The sequence below is a fragment of the Centroberyx gerrardi genome, chromosome 9 (assembly GCF_048128805.1).
Source record: "Centroberyx gerrardi isolate f3 chromosome 9, fCenGer3.hap1.cur.20231027, whole genome shotgun sequence".
In the NCBI taxonomy this organism is placed as follows: domain Eukaryota; kingdom Metazoa; phylum Chordata; class Actinopteri; order Beryciformes; family Berycidae; genus Centroberyx; species Centroberyx gerrardi.
Genome location: NC_136005.1, coordinates 1,681,687 through 1,700,627, shown reverse-complemented (window position 1 = coordinate 1,700,627; position 18,941 = coordinate 1,681,687). Strand labels below are relative to the sequence as shown.

Genomic DNA, 18,941 nt, shown 5'->3' with positions numbered 1-18,941 from the left:
ACATCTTTACTAGAAGCTCACAAACACGACGTACTACTCACCTGAAAGCTAGACTACGCAAAGGACAGGATCTGATCTACGCATGTATTTGCATAATAAAGTCAGTGGGTTTCAACAGTAAAGAGTAGAAAGGATAAAAAAAATCTGAAAGCAGATTGTCTTTTCCAGTCGCCTGTAAACCAAACGGAGCGTCGTGTCGGACTCGCCTCGCTGCAGTTTCATCCCAGCTTGTCATGAAAGCAACGGTGAGATTCAGTCAGGAGGAAGATCCATTAGAGTCTCCAAGCTCAAACCAAAGAAAAACATAAATCAAAGAAATATTAAGGGATGCAAAAGAAGAAGCAGACGTCAGTTTTATCCAGACAGACAGGAAGCTGCTCTCTCTTCAGTCACCGAAATACAATAAAATACAATCAGGTGGAAGCCGGCGGGTCGACTGTCTCAGAATCCATGTTGTGTACCGGAAAAGAAAAAAGCAGAGAGGAATGAAGCTGTTCTTTTTTCTCTCTGTAACTCCCAGTCACACCATGTAAACCAGTAGGAGCTCAAAGACCTTCAATGTTCAGAAGATAACCCACTCTGTAGTAAAAAGCTGTCCCACCGTCCGGTCTGCGTCTGTTAACCCTCAGCAGGAAGCCGTTAGTAAACTGAGTTGTGTTTCTCAGAAGCTCCTCATCACAAAATGTTAAACTTTACCTCTGGGTGTTGCCGATACTTTTGGTTCAGGTGCAGTTTGGTCCAAATAAACGTCAGATGTTCCGATCAGGAAATCTGCAGCAGAAGCCGAGTCTCGACACGTTTCGCTCTCCGGTTCCTGGAAACAGAGCCGAGCGGAGCCTCTCTGCTTCCCGCTCCTCGGGCGATCACTGGCAGTGGGCGGTCTTACCGCCAGGCTCCGCCCCCAACGGGAAGCCGTTGCTGAGGCTCTTGGGACTGGGAGGCGTGGCTAACACGGGGGAGGCCCCGGCCCTGGAGGCGGGCTCTACAGACGAGCAGCTCTTCTGCGGCCTGGATTGGACCAGCGAGGGTTTGGGGACGACGGACGGCTGCCGCAGCCCGTCGGGTTTAAGCGGAGGCCTGGTGGGGGCGGGGCCTGCGGGCGGAGCGTCGCAGGTTGGGGGTTTGGGGCTGCGGGGAGGGGAGGGGCCGAGGGTACGCCGGTCCTGACGCTCCGATTCGTCCCCCTGGGCCGGGGGCGGGTCCTCTTCGGCCGAGGGGGCGTGGCCTGCGGGCTCGGGGGGCGGGTCCTGCTGCATGCTGCTCTGCCGGGACGCTCCTGAGCCCGGCATCTCACAGCTGTCGGTGCGACGCCTCGAGCCCTCGTGCATCCGACTGGTGGCAACTACAGCCTTCATGGCAGCCTGGGGGCGGGGGCAGAGACACACACACACACACACACACACACATTAACACTCTCTCTCATCCAATGGAAGAGAGCAGGAAGTGACAGCAGCCAACAACGACATCATCTCCGCTGTCTGTCAGAAAACTGTAAAAACCAACATGGCTGCTCTCCATGGTGTTCGGAGCAGCGTCCGCTCTCACAAAATCTACAAAGTTATTATGGTAAATTTATTATGGGGCCGTCAGTTCATGCATTGGAAAACAAACTTGATAACTTGATACTGTTTGTCCTGTCTGTCGCTCTGGGGGCGGAGCCTGCGCTGAGAATGACGCTACGCTAAAACAACAGAGCATTCCTCAGTTAGCGCTCCTCACCTTGAGTTTGCGCCGAGCGTTGAACTCCTGCAGTTTCCTCTGGGTGGTGTCCATGTGGGAGAAGCGGGCGGCCTTGCCCAGCACCCAGGGGTGCTGCAGGGCCTCCTGCACACTGAGGCGCTTGTGAGGATCCAAGACAATCAGCTTACTGACCTGGAGACAGAGGAGCAGCACTGAGATCAGGCTGTGTGTCCAGGAGCCTTTATATCTTTATATCTTTATATAGCGCTCAATTTGTTTTCTGATTATTTCTAATGGAAAAGTTCAGACAGCGCTGACAGCTGAGAGCAGAGAACAGGATGAAAATATTTCAACCTTTAGCAAAGTTTCCATTTTTCTTGCGTCAGTCTCTTTTGCAGTATGGAGTTGAAACAAAAAGATAAACTGCAACACAACAAACTGTTCTAGAAGCTGTAAAGCAGGGGTGCTCAATACGTCGATCGCGATCTACCAGTCGATCGCAAAAGTGTATTGGTAGATCGCATGACATTAAAAAAATAGACGTCTATAGACGTCTATTTTTTTTTTGATTGACATACAGGGCAGCCAGTCAGATGACAACTAAATTTTTCTGACCTTTAGGTCACCGCGCATGCGCAAAAAGGCGCTAAGTGCAGCAAAACTAACAAGCTAGTCAGCGAGTTATCTCCAATTTTAAGCCCTCGCTTTTTTCTTTAAAACTAAAGAAAGCTTATGACCATCAAAAATGAGTGGGGTTGCTGGACCAAGTAAGAAGACAAAAACATATCACTTTCATATGGAATGGGAGGTGGACTTTTTTTTCACGATGTCATTTTCCAAGTGCGTTTGCCTCATCTGCCAGTCTACCATCGCAATACCATATATTTGAAAATAATTCTATGTTTTGCATTTTTGTAGTGGGTAGATCTTTGTGACTTGGTCATTTTATAAGTAGCTCGCATGCTGAAAAAGTGTGAGCACCCCTGCTGTAAAGCATCAGGGATAAACATGGAATATGTAACTCATTATACTTCATTACTCAGTATATCTTGCAGTTATTTATCAGTGAGGTATTCTCACTCTGCATTCACATGCTGTCAGATATATCAGAACAAATTCACTTGAAGGCCATTTAAAGTTGGATGATGAAGTTGTAAAGTTGGAGAAAATTTTGCTACTCGATTTATTTTCCGAGTCATGATGCAACGATAACCTTTAACCTTCTCAACATCGAGGAAAAATCAAGTTTTATGTCAGTCAATGGTAAGAAAACACTTCTAACTAGCATGCAGTTAGCAGACTAATCATCATAACTAACATTTATTTAAAGAGCAACTAAAGCCCACACCCAAATCTGTGGTGAAGCCTGACACCTAATGGTAGGGTACTGCACTGGCCATCTGCTATTGGCTGATCTTTGGTGCCAGGTGATATATAGAGTAGACATCACCTGCCAAAGACCAGACAAGTTTAGGGTTTAGTTACTCTTTAAATGAAGTTTGTTAATTTAGCTTGTTAAGCTGCAATGCGGCCATGTTGTTTATCTTGTTTGTCTTCCAGGTTTGATTTCCTGACAGAATAGCAGGTGAAAGCCGAGCTGTTCAGGGTTAGGGTTAGTCCTGGAAGTCCTGCAGGAACTCACCAGGTCCTTGGCGTTGAGGGAGACTTCGTCCCACCAGGGAGACACAAACTCATAGTCGCAGTTGAGGATGCGGCTGTACATGTACTGATCCCCCCTCGGATCAAAGAACGGCTCGAACCCACAGAGCCTGGGAAACAGGATGCAGCCCGTCTCATTACCTCATTATCACTCTCAGTGTTATCAGATAGGAGGAAGCTAATAGATCCCTAATTTCCTCATGTATGGATTTCACATCTAATCAGTCAATTTACTAAACCCTGAGCTATGGCAAAGTCCCTGGACCAAATATTATTTAGCACCAAAGCTTCCAAGCCTGTTGATATCCACTCATTTTCTGACCGACTGACTAGATATTATTATTTTGTCAGTGTGATAAATTATTAGTCGCAGGTCACCAAACTATCAGCTCAGAGAAACTTTGGTCCTGATGCCGCCTGAGGTGATTTTTTTTTTTAGATTTCACTTCCAAATACATTTCTAGCCACCACTTAGGCTACAGTCAGTCTCTATGGAGACTGACACACCTTAACAAACCCAACTGACGCCTGTGGAAACAGGATGCAGTGTTTCTCATTATCTCGTTATCACTCTTAATGGCTGTCATCAGATGGGAGGAAGCCTTTAAACCCACAACATCTAGATGTGAAATCCATACTTGAAGAAATGAGGCATTTAAGAGTGAATCAGCTAAGTGTGTGAGTGTATGTGTGTGTGTGTGTGTGGAGGCTAACACTGGGTGGGAAGTGTTAATGGACTCACAGGATGTAGAGGATGACGCCCACCGACCACATGTCCACCTCAGGACCGTAGGCATTTCCCCGCAGGATCTCTGGAGCTGCAGGGAGAGCAGGCAGATGGCTCAGAGAAGCTCCAACTGGTTCAGTGTCATGTGAAATCCCACAGAGCAGTGGAGGCTACAGACTGCCTGTACTGGTACTGCTACTACACCATCTACTACAGATACTACACCATCTACTACAGATACTACACCAGCTACTACAGCTACTACACCAGCTACTACAGCTACTACACCATCTACTACAGATACTACACCAGCTACTACAGCTACTACACCAGCTACTACAGCTACTACACCATGTACTACAGCTACTACACCAGCTACTACAGCTACTACACCATGTACTACAGCTACTACACCAGCTACTACAGCTACTACACCATGTACTACAGCTACTACACCAGCTACTACAGCTACTACACCATCTACTACAGCTACTACACCAGCTACTACAGCTACTACACCATCTACTACAGCTACTACACCAGCTACTACAGCTACTACACCAGCTACTACAGCTACTACACCATCTACTACTGCTAGTACAGCTACTACACCATCTGCTACAACTAGTACACCATCTACTGCTATTAGTACAGCTACTACACCATCTGCTACTGCAAGTACACCATCTACTACTGCTAGTACAGCTACTATACCAGCTCCTACTGCTAGTACAGCTACTATACCATGTACTACTACTTGTACAGCTACCATACCATCTAGCCCAGCCACTCACCACAGTATCCTGGAGTGCCGCAGACAGTCTTCATGGTGACTTGGTCATCAATAATTTTGGACAGGCCAAAGTCAGCTGGTAAGAGAGGAGAATGGTTCTTCATTAAAACAGTATCTGATTGAAAAAAAACGGTCTCACTTTTCATGTTTAATGTAAATATTCAACTTCTGAGATGACAACATACACTGAAGTGACAGAAAGGAGAACAGTGAAAGTGGAAGGTCTGTCCTGCAGGAATACTACTGCAGTTTTCTATCTGCATTTAAAGGAGAACATGGAAGTGAAGGTGTAGAAGGTCTGCAACGGAGGTGAAGAGTGTCTGAATTAAAGGAAAGTGTTAGTCGGCCGTAGGAGAATCAAGGCTGTATGTTTGCTACTTCTATCTGCAGTTGCTTACAATGCAGATTTGAATGTCGGGACTCATTTGTGTATAACTGTTACCTCCATCTGTATGTTTGACAAGGTGAGAGCTAACATCGCACATCTGCACATATTTCTGTGAATATGCTAACTCCATCTGTACTTCTGATGATGACAGTGTGAATATTTGCACATCTGGACACATTACTGTTTATTTCCTCATGTGGATCATTCAAATTTCATCTTATCTCTCATTTGTTCTCCCAATTTTTTTTCCCATGACTTCCTTCCTTAACTAAGTCAGAGCATCTCTATGATCTAAAGATGTTCTTTCTTCCTGGCTTGTTAATGTTGTTTTTCAGTCCAGTTTCCACCTCCATCTAATGCGATACATGTGTGAAACAAGTTGGAAAATACATTATGTTCCCAAAATCAAGAGACGCATTTGTGAAATTCTCTGATATTCCCTGACTCCCCCAGATAAAATCTAATCCCCTGACTTTCCCTGCCTTAAATACAAGCTCTGAAAATCCCATGATATTCCAGGAATTGCATGACCAATGGGAACCCTGTTATTCTTATCCGTACCCTGCTCTCTGCTGCTATGACAACCCAGTTTCCCCACGAGGATCAATAAAGTTTCATCTAGTTCTAATCGAAGCTACAAACGTGTCGGTGGAGTAAAGGAAGGAGGCAGTCGGTGGGTTGTTACCTATTTTCAGCGGAGCGTCCAACGACAGGTCGGCGTACAGCAGGTTCTCTGGTTTCAGGTCGCGGTGCACAACTCCGTTCTCATGTAAATACTGGAACACACACACACACACACACACACACACACACACACACACCGAAATGTTATAAAAACACCCAGTTACAAGCTACAAGACTGTGTAGTCCAGATTCTCCTGTAAAGCTGCAGCGTCTTCTCAGCCTAAACCAGGAAGTGATGCTGCAGCAGGGCAGAGCGTCTCGTCCCCACTGACTGACCCGCTGCAGATTCTCCCTGTTTGTCCAAATTAAATTCTGCTGTCAGTTTGCTCACTGGTGGGAAATCTTCTCCACACAGGAAGAGACCGATCCAGACTGAAGAAGCAAATCCAGAAGAGTCTCCTGAACAGCAGCAGAGAGAGCTGGACTCACCGGCGTTAGATCTTTTCCTCTCTGGTTCCTTTGGTTTCCTTTAGTATGAAGCAGCACAGAACGCTTTACTACTGCTACTCAGAGGATTTCTGGGTAATGAAGTCAAACTTGAGCCGCCAAAATGCAAAGTTGCCCAGTGCAGCTTTAAAGTGACGTGTGTCATTGCCTGTTGTAGAAAGAAATACTCCAGGACAGCACTCCAATGAATTCATTTATATTTGTATTTATTGCCGCACAACGGTAATTAATTGGAGTGCTGTCCTGGAGTATTTCGTTACATATTTTTTGAGGATTCAGCACCCACATAAATAAGTGAGGGTTGAGCGCGTTTTTTGGTAAATTGTTCTGTTGTAGAAAGAGACAGGCAACTTTACTTTATAGACACAAGTTATTTTAAAGCTGCACTGGGCAGCTTCACATGCTAGTAAGGTTTTCATGGTTTTCATGCAAGTTTTTTCTGGTTCTCATTGAGGATCTAATGTTGGGGGTGGGGGGGGTGGGGTGGGGGGGTCATGTATTTGATCATATGGCCGTCGTGGAGCCCTCTGAGACTTGTGATTAAGGGTATAAGAGTAAATTTGACGAGATAAAGCCTGTGAATTATCTGTCATCTGTTCTGGAAATTGAGAGAGAGAGGGAGAATCTGTGGCTGAAGGCGGGATGGGGAGTGAGGAGGGGTGGGGGGGTGGGGAGTGAGGAGGGGTGGGGGGGTGGGGGGAGTGAGGAGGGGTGGGGGGGTGGGGAGTGAGGAGGGGTGGGGGGGGGGGGGGGGTTGGATTGGAACCGAGAACAAGCAGTCATGGATCCAAACTCAGAGCCGACAGATGGCCTCGTCCTCCAGCTCCCAGCATCCCCTGCTGCTCTCTGAACAGTCACTTCCATCCCAGACCAGGTGCTTCTTCCAACCAGGATCAAGGAGAAGGGATTTTATCCTTTACAACTGAACCAACTCTAAAGGAGAATAGTGGTGTTATTTAACTGCAGCCCATTTACTTGCCTATATCTAGTTTATATTTCCCCCAATCATTTTACAATGCATGCTGTGTGTAATTCAATTTTTTAACATTTACTTGTTTGTCATCGTTTTTAAAATCCAGCCTTTCCAGTGTCAAACCTAGCTTGAACTGAACTGCTGTCCCTGCTGAATAGTGGGTTTTTAATAAGTGTTTTGGAGGATTATTTCCTGGAGGAGACTTCCATTTCCTCCTGCGGTGTCAGCTGACTGACAGGAAGCAGAGCGGAACGTAACACACTATTTAATTAAGGGGCCACACATTCTCATGACACTGAATCAGGTGTGCAGGAGTAGAGCCGGAGCTAAAAGTTGACGACTGGGTTGAGAAACACCGATGCGGACCGCGGGACACTCGACGGGCTCGATCAATTCTACGATGAAGCTGTAATCAATCAAACTGCATCGTGTCCGTCACATCAGACCGACAGACCGCAGTTTAAGAACAGAATATCAGCCTGATGTCAGACGCCACACGGCGTTACAGTGCAGAGGCGCTCAGCTCGTCCATTAGCTGCAGTGTATTAGCTCTAATGGAGCCGCAGCAGCAGACCAGCAGACCTTTTGAACCCGGCTCTCCAGAGAAGCACTGCACCCACGAAACGAGGCAGCTCGTTAATCACACCATCAGTCTCCATTAGGAGCCTGGTTTCCACTCTGTCGGGTGTGTGTGTGTGTGTGTGTGTGTGTGTGTGTGCGTGTGTGTGTGTGGGGGGGGGAGGGGGAGGGGGGGTTCTGCCTTGACTCACCGACCTGACGAGGAGTGCTAATGAAGTTACCAAGAGACAGGACAGATGTTGTTTTCAACCAGATAACAAAAGGAAAAAAGAAAGGAAAGGAAAAGCCTGGGAGATAGAATGAGCACAGAAACATGGCTGGTCCACACTGAAGAAGAAGGGTTCTTCAAGGGTTCTTTGGTTAAGGAAGAACCATAATGACTCAAAGAACCCTCTGATTTGTCAGAATTAAAACCCGGTAAATCAGCATAAAGAACTCAGTGTGGTCCTCAAAAAGGTCTTTTAATCCTGCTGGATTGGAACATTTCCTACGTTCTGGAAGGTTCTTTACAGCACCATAAGAGGTTTTTGCCTAGAGAACCATGTTCTAGTGCTGTACAGAGACGTGTTATTAAAGAGTGTAGGAGCTGGATGAGCAGGTTCTGCACCTTCTGCAGCAGATGAATCAGACGCTGCCGCTCTGCTTCTGACCAGATTTAATCGAATGTGAAACTGACATGAAGTCAGTTTTAAATGTCAGGCTGCCACTGAGCTGTGAGTCTGACCCCTGACTCCTGACCCCTGACCCCTGACCCCTGACCCCGGCCGCCACGTCTGTCACACAACTACTGTTCACTTTCAGCAGTAATACTTCAGTTACCATAAAAATAAGTTCTACTTTTGTTATCGGCTCCTCTAAATATCAGATACTTTGGTTTCCTCCGGTATGAGGACGACAGGAACGCTGTTTGGTTTCCTGATCGTTCACAGGAGGAGAAGAAGAAGAAGAAGAAGAAGAAGAAGAAGAAGAAGAAGAAGAAGAAGAAGAGAGGGGGAGGAATGACTGGAGGAACTGATGCTGCAGGAAGGAAGAAGTACAAATCATTTTTAAATGAGTAGCACTGGTTCTGTCAACTGGTACTACTGGTGTAACTGGTGTTCCTGGTGTAACTGGTTATATTAGTGTTACTCGTCTTACTGGTCTTACTGGTCTTACTGGCCTTACTGGTGTTACTGGTGTTATTAGTGTTACTGGTGTTACTGATGTTATTAGTGTTACTGGTCTTACTGGTCTTACTGGTGTTACTGGTGTTACTGGTGTTATTAGTGTTACTGGTCTTACTGGTCTTACTGGTGTTATTAGTGTTACTGGTCTTACTGGTCTTACTGGCCTTACTGGTGTTACTGGTGTTATTAGTGTTACTGGTCTTACTGGTCTTACTGGTGTTACTTGTGCTATTAGTGTTACTGGTGTTACTGGTGTTAGTGTTACTGATGTTACTGGTGTTATTAGTGTTACTGGTCTTACTGGTCTTACTGGTGTTACTTGTGCTATTAGTGTTACTGGTGTTACTGGTGTTAGTGTTACTGGTGTTACTGGTGTTAGTGTTACTGATGTTACTGGTGTTATTAGTGTTACTGGTCTTACTGGTCTTACTGGTGTTATTAGTGTTACTGGTGTTATTAGTCTTACTGGTCTTACTGGTCTTACTGGTGTTATTAGTGTTACTGGTGTTATTAGTGTTGCTGGTGTTACTGGTGTTATTAGTCTTACTGGTCTTACTGGTCTTACTGGTGTTACTGGTGTTATTAGTCTTACTGGTCTTACTGGTGTTACTGGTGTTATTAGTCTTACTGGTCTTACTGGTGTTACTGGTGTTATTAGTCTTACTGGTCTTACTGGTGTTACTGGTGTTATTAGTCTTACTGGTCTTACTGGTGTTACTGGTGTTATTAGTCTTACTGGTCTTACTGGTCTTACTGGTGTTACTGGTGTTATTAGTCTTACTGGTCTTACTGGTGTTACTGGTGTTATTAGTCTTACTGGTCTTACTGGTGTTACTGGTGTTATTAGTCTTACTGGTCTTACTGGTGTTACTGGTGTCATTAGTCTTACTGGTCTTACTGGTGTTATTAGTGTTACTGGTCTTACTGGTATTACTGGTGTGCAGTGTGCACATGGCTGCAGTGTGCTGTATGCTGTAGCAGCTTACATAACAGCAGCCTCCATCCTGCTGCTCCACAGATTAAACCCAGAGAGAAAAACACTGCGATGGCTCTCTGAGAGGATTAGTTCACACTTACAGCACACACACACACACACACACACACACACACACACACACACACACACATCTGCCTCTCCTGTATCCCTGACTGACGACAGATGACCTACATCTACCACGCAGAGAAATATACAGCTTTTCTACCATGTGTTTGTGTGTGTGTGTGTGTGTGCGTGCGTGTGTTTGGGTGTGTGTATGTGTGTGTGTGCATGTGTGTATGTGTGTGTGCGTGCCAAATCTATGCCTGTAACTTGGGATTACAATACAGTTGTATTTCCCATATCAGATGTGTGTAGCGTTAAGCTGCTCGTCCTTACAGCAGCAGAAACATCCTGCTGATCTGAGATCTGCAGCACAGTGAACATCGTTTACAACAGTCGATTTGATTTGTCATGTCAGAGCCTGCAGCCTAGAAGGAAGAGGAAGAGGAATGGAAAAGTAATAGAATGAGTGGAGTAACTAACTACTGCTCCCAGGGAGTAATAAGTAAAGTGACAGAAAGAGTAGAACTCGTCTTCTGTGTGTTTAGTCTGTTCATTTTCACTGTCGCCTCATTTGTCGGCACAGTTTGTCTGCAGCTGAACCTCACAGCCAATCATGTCGAGCCAATCATTGTTAGCTACAGCTGTCAATCAGCTCAGACCGGCTGTCGGTCGGCCCAGCGATCAGAAGCGAACAGAAAGCGGTTTCGGTTTTCCTGAAACTCAGAGCGGAGACAGAAACCCTGAACGCACCAATCAGAGCGCAGACTGTTTCTTACCGCCACGGCCTCCAGAATCTGCTTGATGACGTGAGCCGCGTCTCTCTCGCTGTAGTAACCTCGCTCCACGATCCTGAAACACAGCCGCACACCTGAGTCAGCTTCAGATACTGCAGGCTGGACTAGGAAATATATATATAATATATATTTATTATATATCTGTATATACTGTAGTTTAGCTGCTAAGAGACAAGAGCAATAAAACCGTCTAAGCTGTAAATCACAGCCTCTAGTAGCCTATTGCTTGTATGGCAATACAGTAACACACCATTACATTAAAATGTGTGTGTGTGTGTGTGTGAGTGTGAGTGTGTGTGCATGTCGTGTGCGTGACTGTGCGTGTGTGTGTGAGTGAATGTGAGTGTGTGTGTGAGTGAGTGTGAGTGTGTGTGAGTGTGAGTGTGTGAGTGAGTGTGAGTGTGAGTGTGTGTGTGTGTGTGAGAGTGTGAGTGTGTGTGTGAGTGTGAGTGTGAGTGTGTGTGTGAGTGAGTGTGTGTGTGTGTGTGTGTACCTGTCGAACAGTTCTCCTCCTGTCACCAGCTCCAGCACCAGAGCGATGTCAGTCTCCGTCTCAAAAATCTCCTTCAGTCGGATCTGAGGGAAAACAATTATATCAGCATATAATAATATTAATAATCCTAATAATCCTAATAATCATAATAATAAACATATAAAATGTTGTACATCCTGGTAATCCAGTGACTTACGATGTTTGGATGGGAAAGACGCAGCAGGACGCCGATTTCAGTCCGAACTATTTTCTTGTCGATCTGCGACAGAAACAACGTTAAACAAACAGTGAAAACTGAAGAGATAAAAAGACTGAAGCTGTGCTGCCGGTCCAGAGAAACACACACACACACACACACACACACACACACACACACACACACACACACTGTCCAGCCAGGCAGCTTCATCTGAACTCTGACGAGGATGAGAAAGGTTGGATGGAGAGACACATAATTCACATTATTTTGTTTTGCGACATTTAAAAATTTGCTTCAATTTGCTTCACAGCTTGATGGAAATATAGCTAAAGACACAATGAAAAGATTACACTAATAATGATAAAGTTATATATATATCATATTTTTTGTGTGTGTATGGTGGTAACACACCTTATGTTGCTCCAACACAATCTGCCTGTTAAAGGCCTCCTCTATCTTAATAAATATATCCTTTATCTTATCTTTATCTGATCAAGCAAAACTCACCAGACATTTATCTGAAAGTCAAATCAAAAAAATCCCATCAGGCAGCATCAGGACCAAAGCTCCTCTGAACTGACAGTTTGATGACCTGCGACTAATAATTTATCATACTGACCAGATAATAATATCTAGTCAGTCATCAGTCAGTTTTGCTGGTAAATGATATCAGATGCAGACTCTTGGCTGTATCTTGGGGTTTAGTGGCCCGGCTGACCTCTGACCTCTGACCTCTGACCTCTGGTTTGGAGTACTGACCGTTTTCTTCAGGACTTTGGCAGCGAACGGCTTCTGCGTCTGTTTCTCCTCACAGCGAAACACGATGGACGTCGCTCCTCTGTTGAGCAAACAGACAAAACAACAAACCAGACATTAACATCTTTACATCATTACTTTACTTTTACTTTACTTATTAACATCCAACCTCAACCTGTCTGCTCTGCACGCAGAACCATATCTGGGGCCGATAATTAACTAATAATGGGATCCGGTCCAGTCTGATATGATGATATGATGCAGTTTGATTGATTATATCTTTATTGTAGAATTGGTCAGTACTGAAGACCTTAACCTGAACTGATTCTAATGAGACATTTTGATCAGATTCCACACAAGGATGCCTGAATATGTTAATAATAACAATACATTATTTAAAATAGATATATATATATATATATATATATATATACTGTATATGTAATAATAATAATTTACCACAATTATTTATTAACAAGAGGTATGCGACAAGGTTTCCCCCTCTCTCCCCTTTTCTTTGTTTTTTCTATCTGAGGCTGATTATGAGTTTTATCATCATCCTGGTTTCAGTGGAGAGTTTTAGTGTCCCAGGATGCTCTAAATCGAGTCCATTTCCTTTGTGGGAGAACCTCAATCCCTTCACAACAAGGTCTCTATACACTTTCATGTCTCAGATGGACTCACATTAGACCACATTAGACCACATTAGACCACAGACCTCCATTAGATCAGATTATGTCCCATATGGGAAGATTATTGTTGTTGTTGTTTAGTAATGAACTGCAACTGTATGGAGAGATCAGAACAGTGGTGAGAGTGAAATCTGGGATTCGTCATTCTTATAATTCTCTGATGGGGATCATTTCTAGTGAAGTAAATTATAGTGAAATTAAACTCTTCCTCAGTGTGCCGGGACCCCTGGAACCCCCTCAGGGACCCCTGGAGGCCCCCGGACCCCAGTTTGAGAAGCGCTGCTCTTCATCATATGCTGAGTGAAGTGCGGAGCGTCAGATCTGTACAGTATGCAGGAGGGATAATCCTGCAGAACAGATGACAGAGTGAGGAAGCTGGGATTTAAATCTGATGATGACTCTGCCTGATCTGATCTGCTGCCATTTAAAACAGACAGGCTGCAGTCATGAGGTTACACCCACAGCCTGCTGTGATGGTCTTTTATTAAAAATGAGATCTGGTCCAGTCAGCGTCGTTATTGTTATTATCATTATCATTATTATTATCATTATTATTGCCCTGGGTTTGTGTGTGTTCAGTATTTAGCTCACTGTGGTGTTTTTCAGACGATGCTCAGCCAGCTGGCATCACCACTAAACATCCAGTGTGCTAAACCATGCTTAAGCGTGGCAAAGTGTGCTAAAGTGTGTTACAGAGCACTAAAGTGTGCTAAAGCATGCTAAAGTGAGCTAAAGCTTACTAAACCATACAAAAGCGCACTAAAGCTTGCGTAAGTGTGCTAAAGTGTACTGCAGCATGCTAAAGCATGCTAAAGCATGCTAAAGCCTTCTAAGATTGACAAGGTGAAATTTTATTGATCCCTGCAGCATGCTAAGGCATGCTAAAGTGTGCTAATGTGTCCTAAAGTGTACTAAAGCGTACTAAAGTAGGCTGAAGTGTGTGTGTGTTAAAGCATGATAGTGTGCTAAAGTTTGCTAAATCATGCTAAAGTGTATTACAGTGTGCTAAAGTGTTTAAAGCACTAAAGCGTACTACAGCCTTCTACAGTTTTTTAAATCTTGCTAATGCATCTGTGTGCTAGTGTGCCAAAGTGTGCTAAAATATATTACGGCATGATAAAGTGTGCCAAAGTGTGCTAACACATGCTAATGCGTGCTAGCGTGTGCAGTGTAGTGAACTAAAGTGTGGAAACACACAAAGGGAAACATGGTTGATCAAACAGCTGATTGACTAACAGGCTGATGGAGTTGTGTGATTGTGTGTATGTGTATATGTATGTGTGTGTGTGTGTGTGTGTGTGTGTGTGGTGTGTGTGTGTGTGTGTGGTGTGTGTGTGTGTGTGTGGGGGGGGCTTTTCAGATGGATCTGTTTTCTCCATCTGTCCCAGTAGAATAACAGACCCCCCCTCACACACACACACACACACACAAACTCATTTCCTTGTTTCCGGGCTGGTCTCCATAGCAACAGGACACCTGGTAACAGAGAGCTGGGAAACTCTGGCGGCTTCATACAGACTCATTTTTTTTTATTTATTGGATTACATTATTTTTATTTATCTAGTAAATAAAGTAAATCTATTTTCGCAGAGGAACAATATGCAGAAACATTTTCATATTTGATGTAACTCAGGAGTCTCTGCTGTCTGACCTTTAACTGTCATTTCTCTGCTGTTAGCATCTTGTGACGTGGATCAGACCTCTTCACGACAAGGGAACACAAAGATCTGCCTGACAGCAGCTGGGTTGAGTTCAACTCTGTTCAAACACTACATAAAGAAAGTTGGCTGCTTAACATTGCTGGTAATGGTGAGAACTGATCTGTAACCTGTGGAAGAACGTCAGCCATGTTGGAGAAAAGACTCTATACTAATACTACTGTAATACTAATACTAATATGAATATGAATATGAATACTAATACTCATACTAATGCTAATATTAGTACTCATACTAATACTAATTCATATACTAATACTAATACTCATATACATACTAATACTCATACTAATACTAATATGAATACTAATAGTTATTACTAATAATGCGGATAATATAACCTCTACTGCTACTATTCCTCTATTCCTCTACTATACTACTGTTACTACTACAGCTAATACTACTACTACCACTGTTACTGCTACTACTACTAGTACTACTACTACTACTGACATAATAATCTCTGTATTACTCCATACGCAGCTGCTGTGTGTTGTTGTTTGTCAGGCTGTGTAAAGGTTAAAGGTCAGGCTGGATGTAAACAGACAGCTGACAGACTGGAAGCTACATCCAGCAACAGAAATAAAACTCAATCATATTTTTAGAAAGGCACTGATTTGTTTTTTTGTTTTTTCCTTAAACAACTCGATCTCATATAACTCATATCAGCTTGACCCTGCTCACTAAGATGCAGACTAGGAATTTATGTGCTAAAGATTTATGATGTCAGCCTCCCTGATTGGATAACTGGAATAAAGTTATTCTTAGAGACACATCAGCTGGAAGTCCCAAAACCCAACGTGGATCCATGTTTACCTCTGAAACTCTCTGGAGTATGTTTATAGACTTCACTGTGCTTTATGGTATTTTTATCTCTTATGGTCTCATTATAATATTCCTACAATATCCCCATAGAGGCTTAAATGAAGAGTCGTGCTGTAACATCTGATGGCAGGCCTGCCTTTGAAAATGTATTCTGTTATTTTTTTGAAAGAATGATCTGGCTGTTGACTCTGCAGCAGCTCAATGCAAACCCATCTACACCCAGAAAGGGAGGGTTCCTGCAGGGTTCCTTAGTTAGGGCAGTGGTTCTACATAGAACCATAATGACTCAAGGAACCCTAAAAAAACCTGGTAAATCTGAATAAAGAACCCAGTGTGGCTCTTAAAAAGTTATTTTAATACTGCGGGTTTTACACGATCTTTAAGGGTTCTTTGCAGCACCATAAAGGGTTCTGCTATGCCTAAAGAACCGTTTTCTGGTGCTGTATAGAACCATTTATGTTAAAAGTGAGTAATGTTCCTTTATGGGTTTATACTTTTGCTGTGATCTTCTGACTGTAACAGAGATCACATCCAGCAGACTGAATTAGAATTGCATTAATTAGAATTTTTGATGCTTGAATTGAATCATTGTACAAAAATTATAACTGAAATGCAAAATTTGAATGTATTGACAAATTTTGAAATAGAATGTAGCAGTTTAAAATTACATTTTGTCATTACTGCTACTTGAGGTAAAAAGTCTAATTCAGTTCTACAATTCAGTTTCAAATCTCTGAGACTCGATTATCGATTCAACCTCCTTCAACCAATCAGCTGAGCCGCTCTGCTGCTGAGCCAATCAGGTTGAGATAAAGTTGAAAGTTGAAAGCAACAAAGAACAAATTCTGCAATTCAGCTTCAATTTTTTTGAAATTCAATTCAAATTCAATTAAAAAAAAATCAAATTAATGAAATTCAAACTATTCAAATTCAGATCTCTGCCCAGTTGAGTCCCAGTAAGACCAGTCAGACCAGCAGGACTCTGTCAGACCAGTAGGACTCTACCAGTCCAGTCAGTCCAGTCAGATCAGTCAGACCAGCGGGACTCTGTCAGACCAGTAGGACTCTACCAGTCCAGTCAGATCAGTCAGATCAGCCAGACCAGCCAGACTCTGTCAGACAAGTAGGACTCTGTCAGACCAGCAGGACTCTGTCAGTCCAGTCAGACCAGCAGCACTCTGTCAGACCAGCAGGACTCTGTCAGACCAGTAGACCTACCTGCCCAGTTCGGAGCCCATGCTGTAGAACTCCTCCACCGTCGCGTCCCGTCGGGACCCGTCCACCCAGAAGTCCACCGGCTCCGAGCCGGGCCTTGAGGTCGGCATGACGACAGAACCAGACCAGACCAGATAAGACCAGACCCGACCAGACCAGACTAGACCAGACCAGTTCAGTTCAGTTCAGACCAGACCAGACCAGACCAGAACTGAACCAGAACTGAACCAGAATTTAACCAGTTCAGACCAGACCAGACTAGACCAGACCAGACTAGAACTGAACCAGACCAGACCAATTCAGACCAGACCAGTTCAGATCAGCTCAGATCGGATCAAACCAGGACTGAATCAGGACCAGACCTGGACCGGGCCAGACCAGGACCCGGACCTGACCAGAACCAGAACCAGAACCAGAACCAGATCAGGACTAGGCCAGATCAGATCTGACCAGGACCAGACCAGGACCAGAGAAATCCAGACCAGCTCTTCCTATAAATCCATGTCAGTAAAGCCAGATTAAGGGAGCAGAGGATGATCCATGATCCTGGCGGGCTGTAGTCCAGACCGGAGCAGGTTTGGATCTGCCTGGTTTCTGAAACTCTCAGATCTTGATCTTGTTTATATCAGAAAGCAAACAGAAATCCTCCCTGCAGAAGCCCCGGTGTCTGCTGGGTAACGGCTCTGATCCCGGACCGAAACAGAAACCGTCCGGTCGGGTCCAGCCTAGAGTCCGGAACCGGGATCCAGACGAGGAGGAGGACGGATCGGGTCCAGATGTGTCGCAGCTTCCATCAGGCCTAAAACCCGCTCAGATGACGGATCCGTTCAGTTCATCACCCCTCCTCCCGTTACCGCAGCGGTTTATATTAATATCTCTGTTTCTGTCAGCGACCAGCAGCCTCCGGGGTCCGGTGGGAGTCCGGGATCCGTCTCAGCCTGAAGACCAGCGGCACCGGAACCGGTTTGGGTCCACCGGGATGAAGCGATAAGCCCTGCCGGCTGCGGGGTGTCTGTCCCGGGCAGGGCTGCTACAGATGTCCGTCTCTCTGCCGCGGAGGGCGGGGAGCTGCTCCGCCCTCTGACCCGCTCCACCAATCACATCCCGTCACAGACACAATCTGCGCTCCTATTGGCCGGCCGGCCGTCAGTCAGAGCAGAGACACGAGCCTGAAACTGAAAGCTCCATACATAAGCAACCTACATACAGAAATAACCTAAATACATAAATATACATTAGCATAACATCTGCTGTTTTCCAGCCTGCAGCAGCAGAGGGAGCTCTGCCGCTCTGCCGCTCCGCCGCTCCGCCGCTCTGCCGCTCTGCTGCCTTGCTCCGCGGCTCCGAGGCAGTTTGGATCCAGAGTGATTTTCCCTTTTCAGCTTGTTTCATTTGATTCATTGTCAGAGGCTGAAAAAAGAAAGCATTAGAGAAAAATCTGAAAAAATAGACATGATAATAAATGTGTACAGTGGAAATGTGTTTTAAATCATCCTGCAGCCCCCTGGGACCTGACTTCACCCAGTGCATGCTGGGATAGGCTGCAGAAAAGGAATAAACCAGCAGAGAAAAGGAGTGAAACCAAACTCAGATTACTGTTTATCTGCAGATAGGCTCATATTGATCTGCATCATCAATTCAGCATATTCAGTTTATATTATATTCAGTTTGTCATATTAAGTTTGTATCATATTCAGTTTCAATCATATTCATTTTATATCATATTCAGTTTACATTCTGTGGTGTCAAACTGATGTAAGTTACATACAAGATATTTATATTGGTGGTCGTTTGCCTCATGATGATCACTAAGGTCAGAGGTCACCCTCCTGTTTAATTACCAATCCCTATAAGCATTTATAATAATAATAATAATAATAATAATAATAAACTTTATTTCTATAGCACTTTTCTTATGCAAAGTACAAAGTGCTTCACAATTAAAAGAATAAAAACAAACACATATAAGACAGACAGGGAAAGTTAAAAGAAGCAACAAAACAAATCTACAAAACAATCACAACATCAAACAAGATATTAACTGAATTCAAGCTGATAAAAGTGAGTTTTCAGGTGGAGTCAGACCTTTCATTGGTTTAAAAGTTATCAAT

General features: G+C 44.3%; 1 protein-coding gene across 1 annotated transcript; it reads right to left on the bottom strand.

Moving 5' to 3' along the window:
* Positions 1-706: 706 nt before the first annotated feature.
* Positions 707-16,971, bottom strand: LOC139908459 (calcium/calmodulin-dependent protein kinase type IV). The gene is made up of 11 exons (XM_071895159.2): positions 16,834-16,971; positions 12,384-12,462; positions 11,622-11,684; positions 11,426-11,508; positions 10,915-10,987; positions 5,933-6,023; positions 4,861-4,935; positions 4,082-4,157; positions 3,323-3,449; positions 1,720-1,872; positions 707-1,361 (listed from the first exon to the last, which is right to left on the bottom strand). The coding sequence occupies exons 1-11, from the start codon at positions 16,938-16,940 to the stop codon at positions 864-866; spliced, it is 1,425 nt and encodes a 474-aa protein (XP_071751260.1). The 5' UTR covers positions 16,941-16,971; the 3' UTR covers positions 707-863.
* Between the last annotated feature and the right edge of the window lie 1,970 nt (positions 16,972-18,941).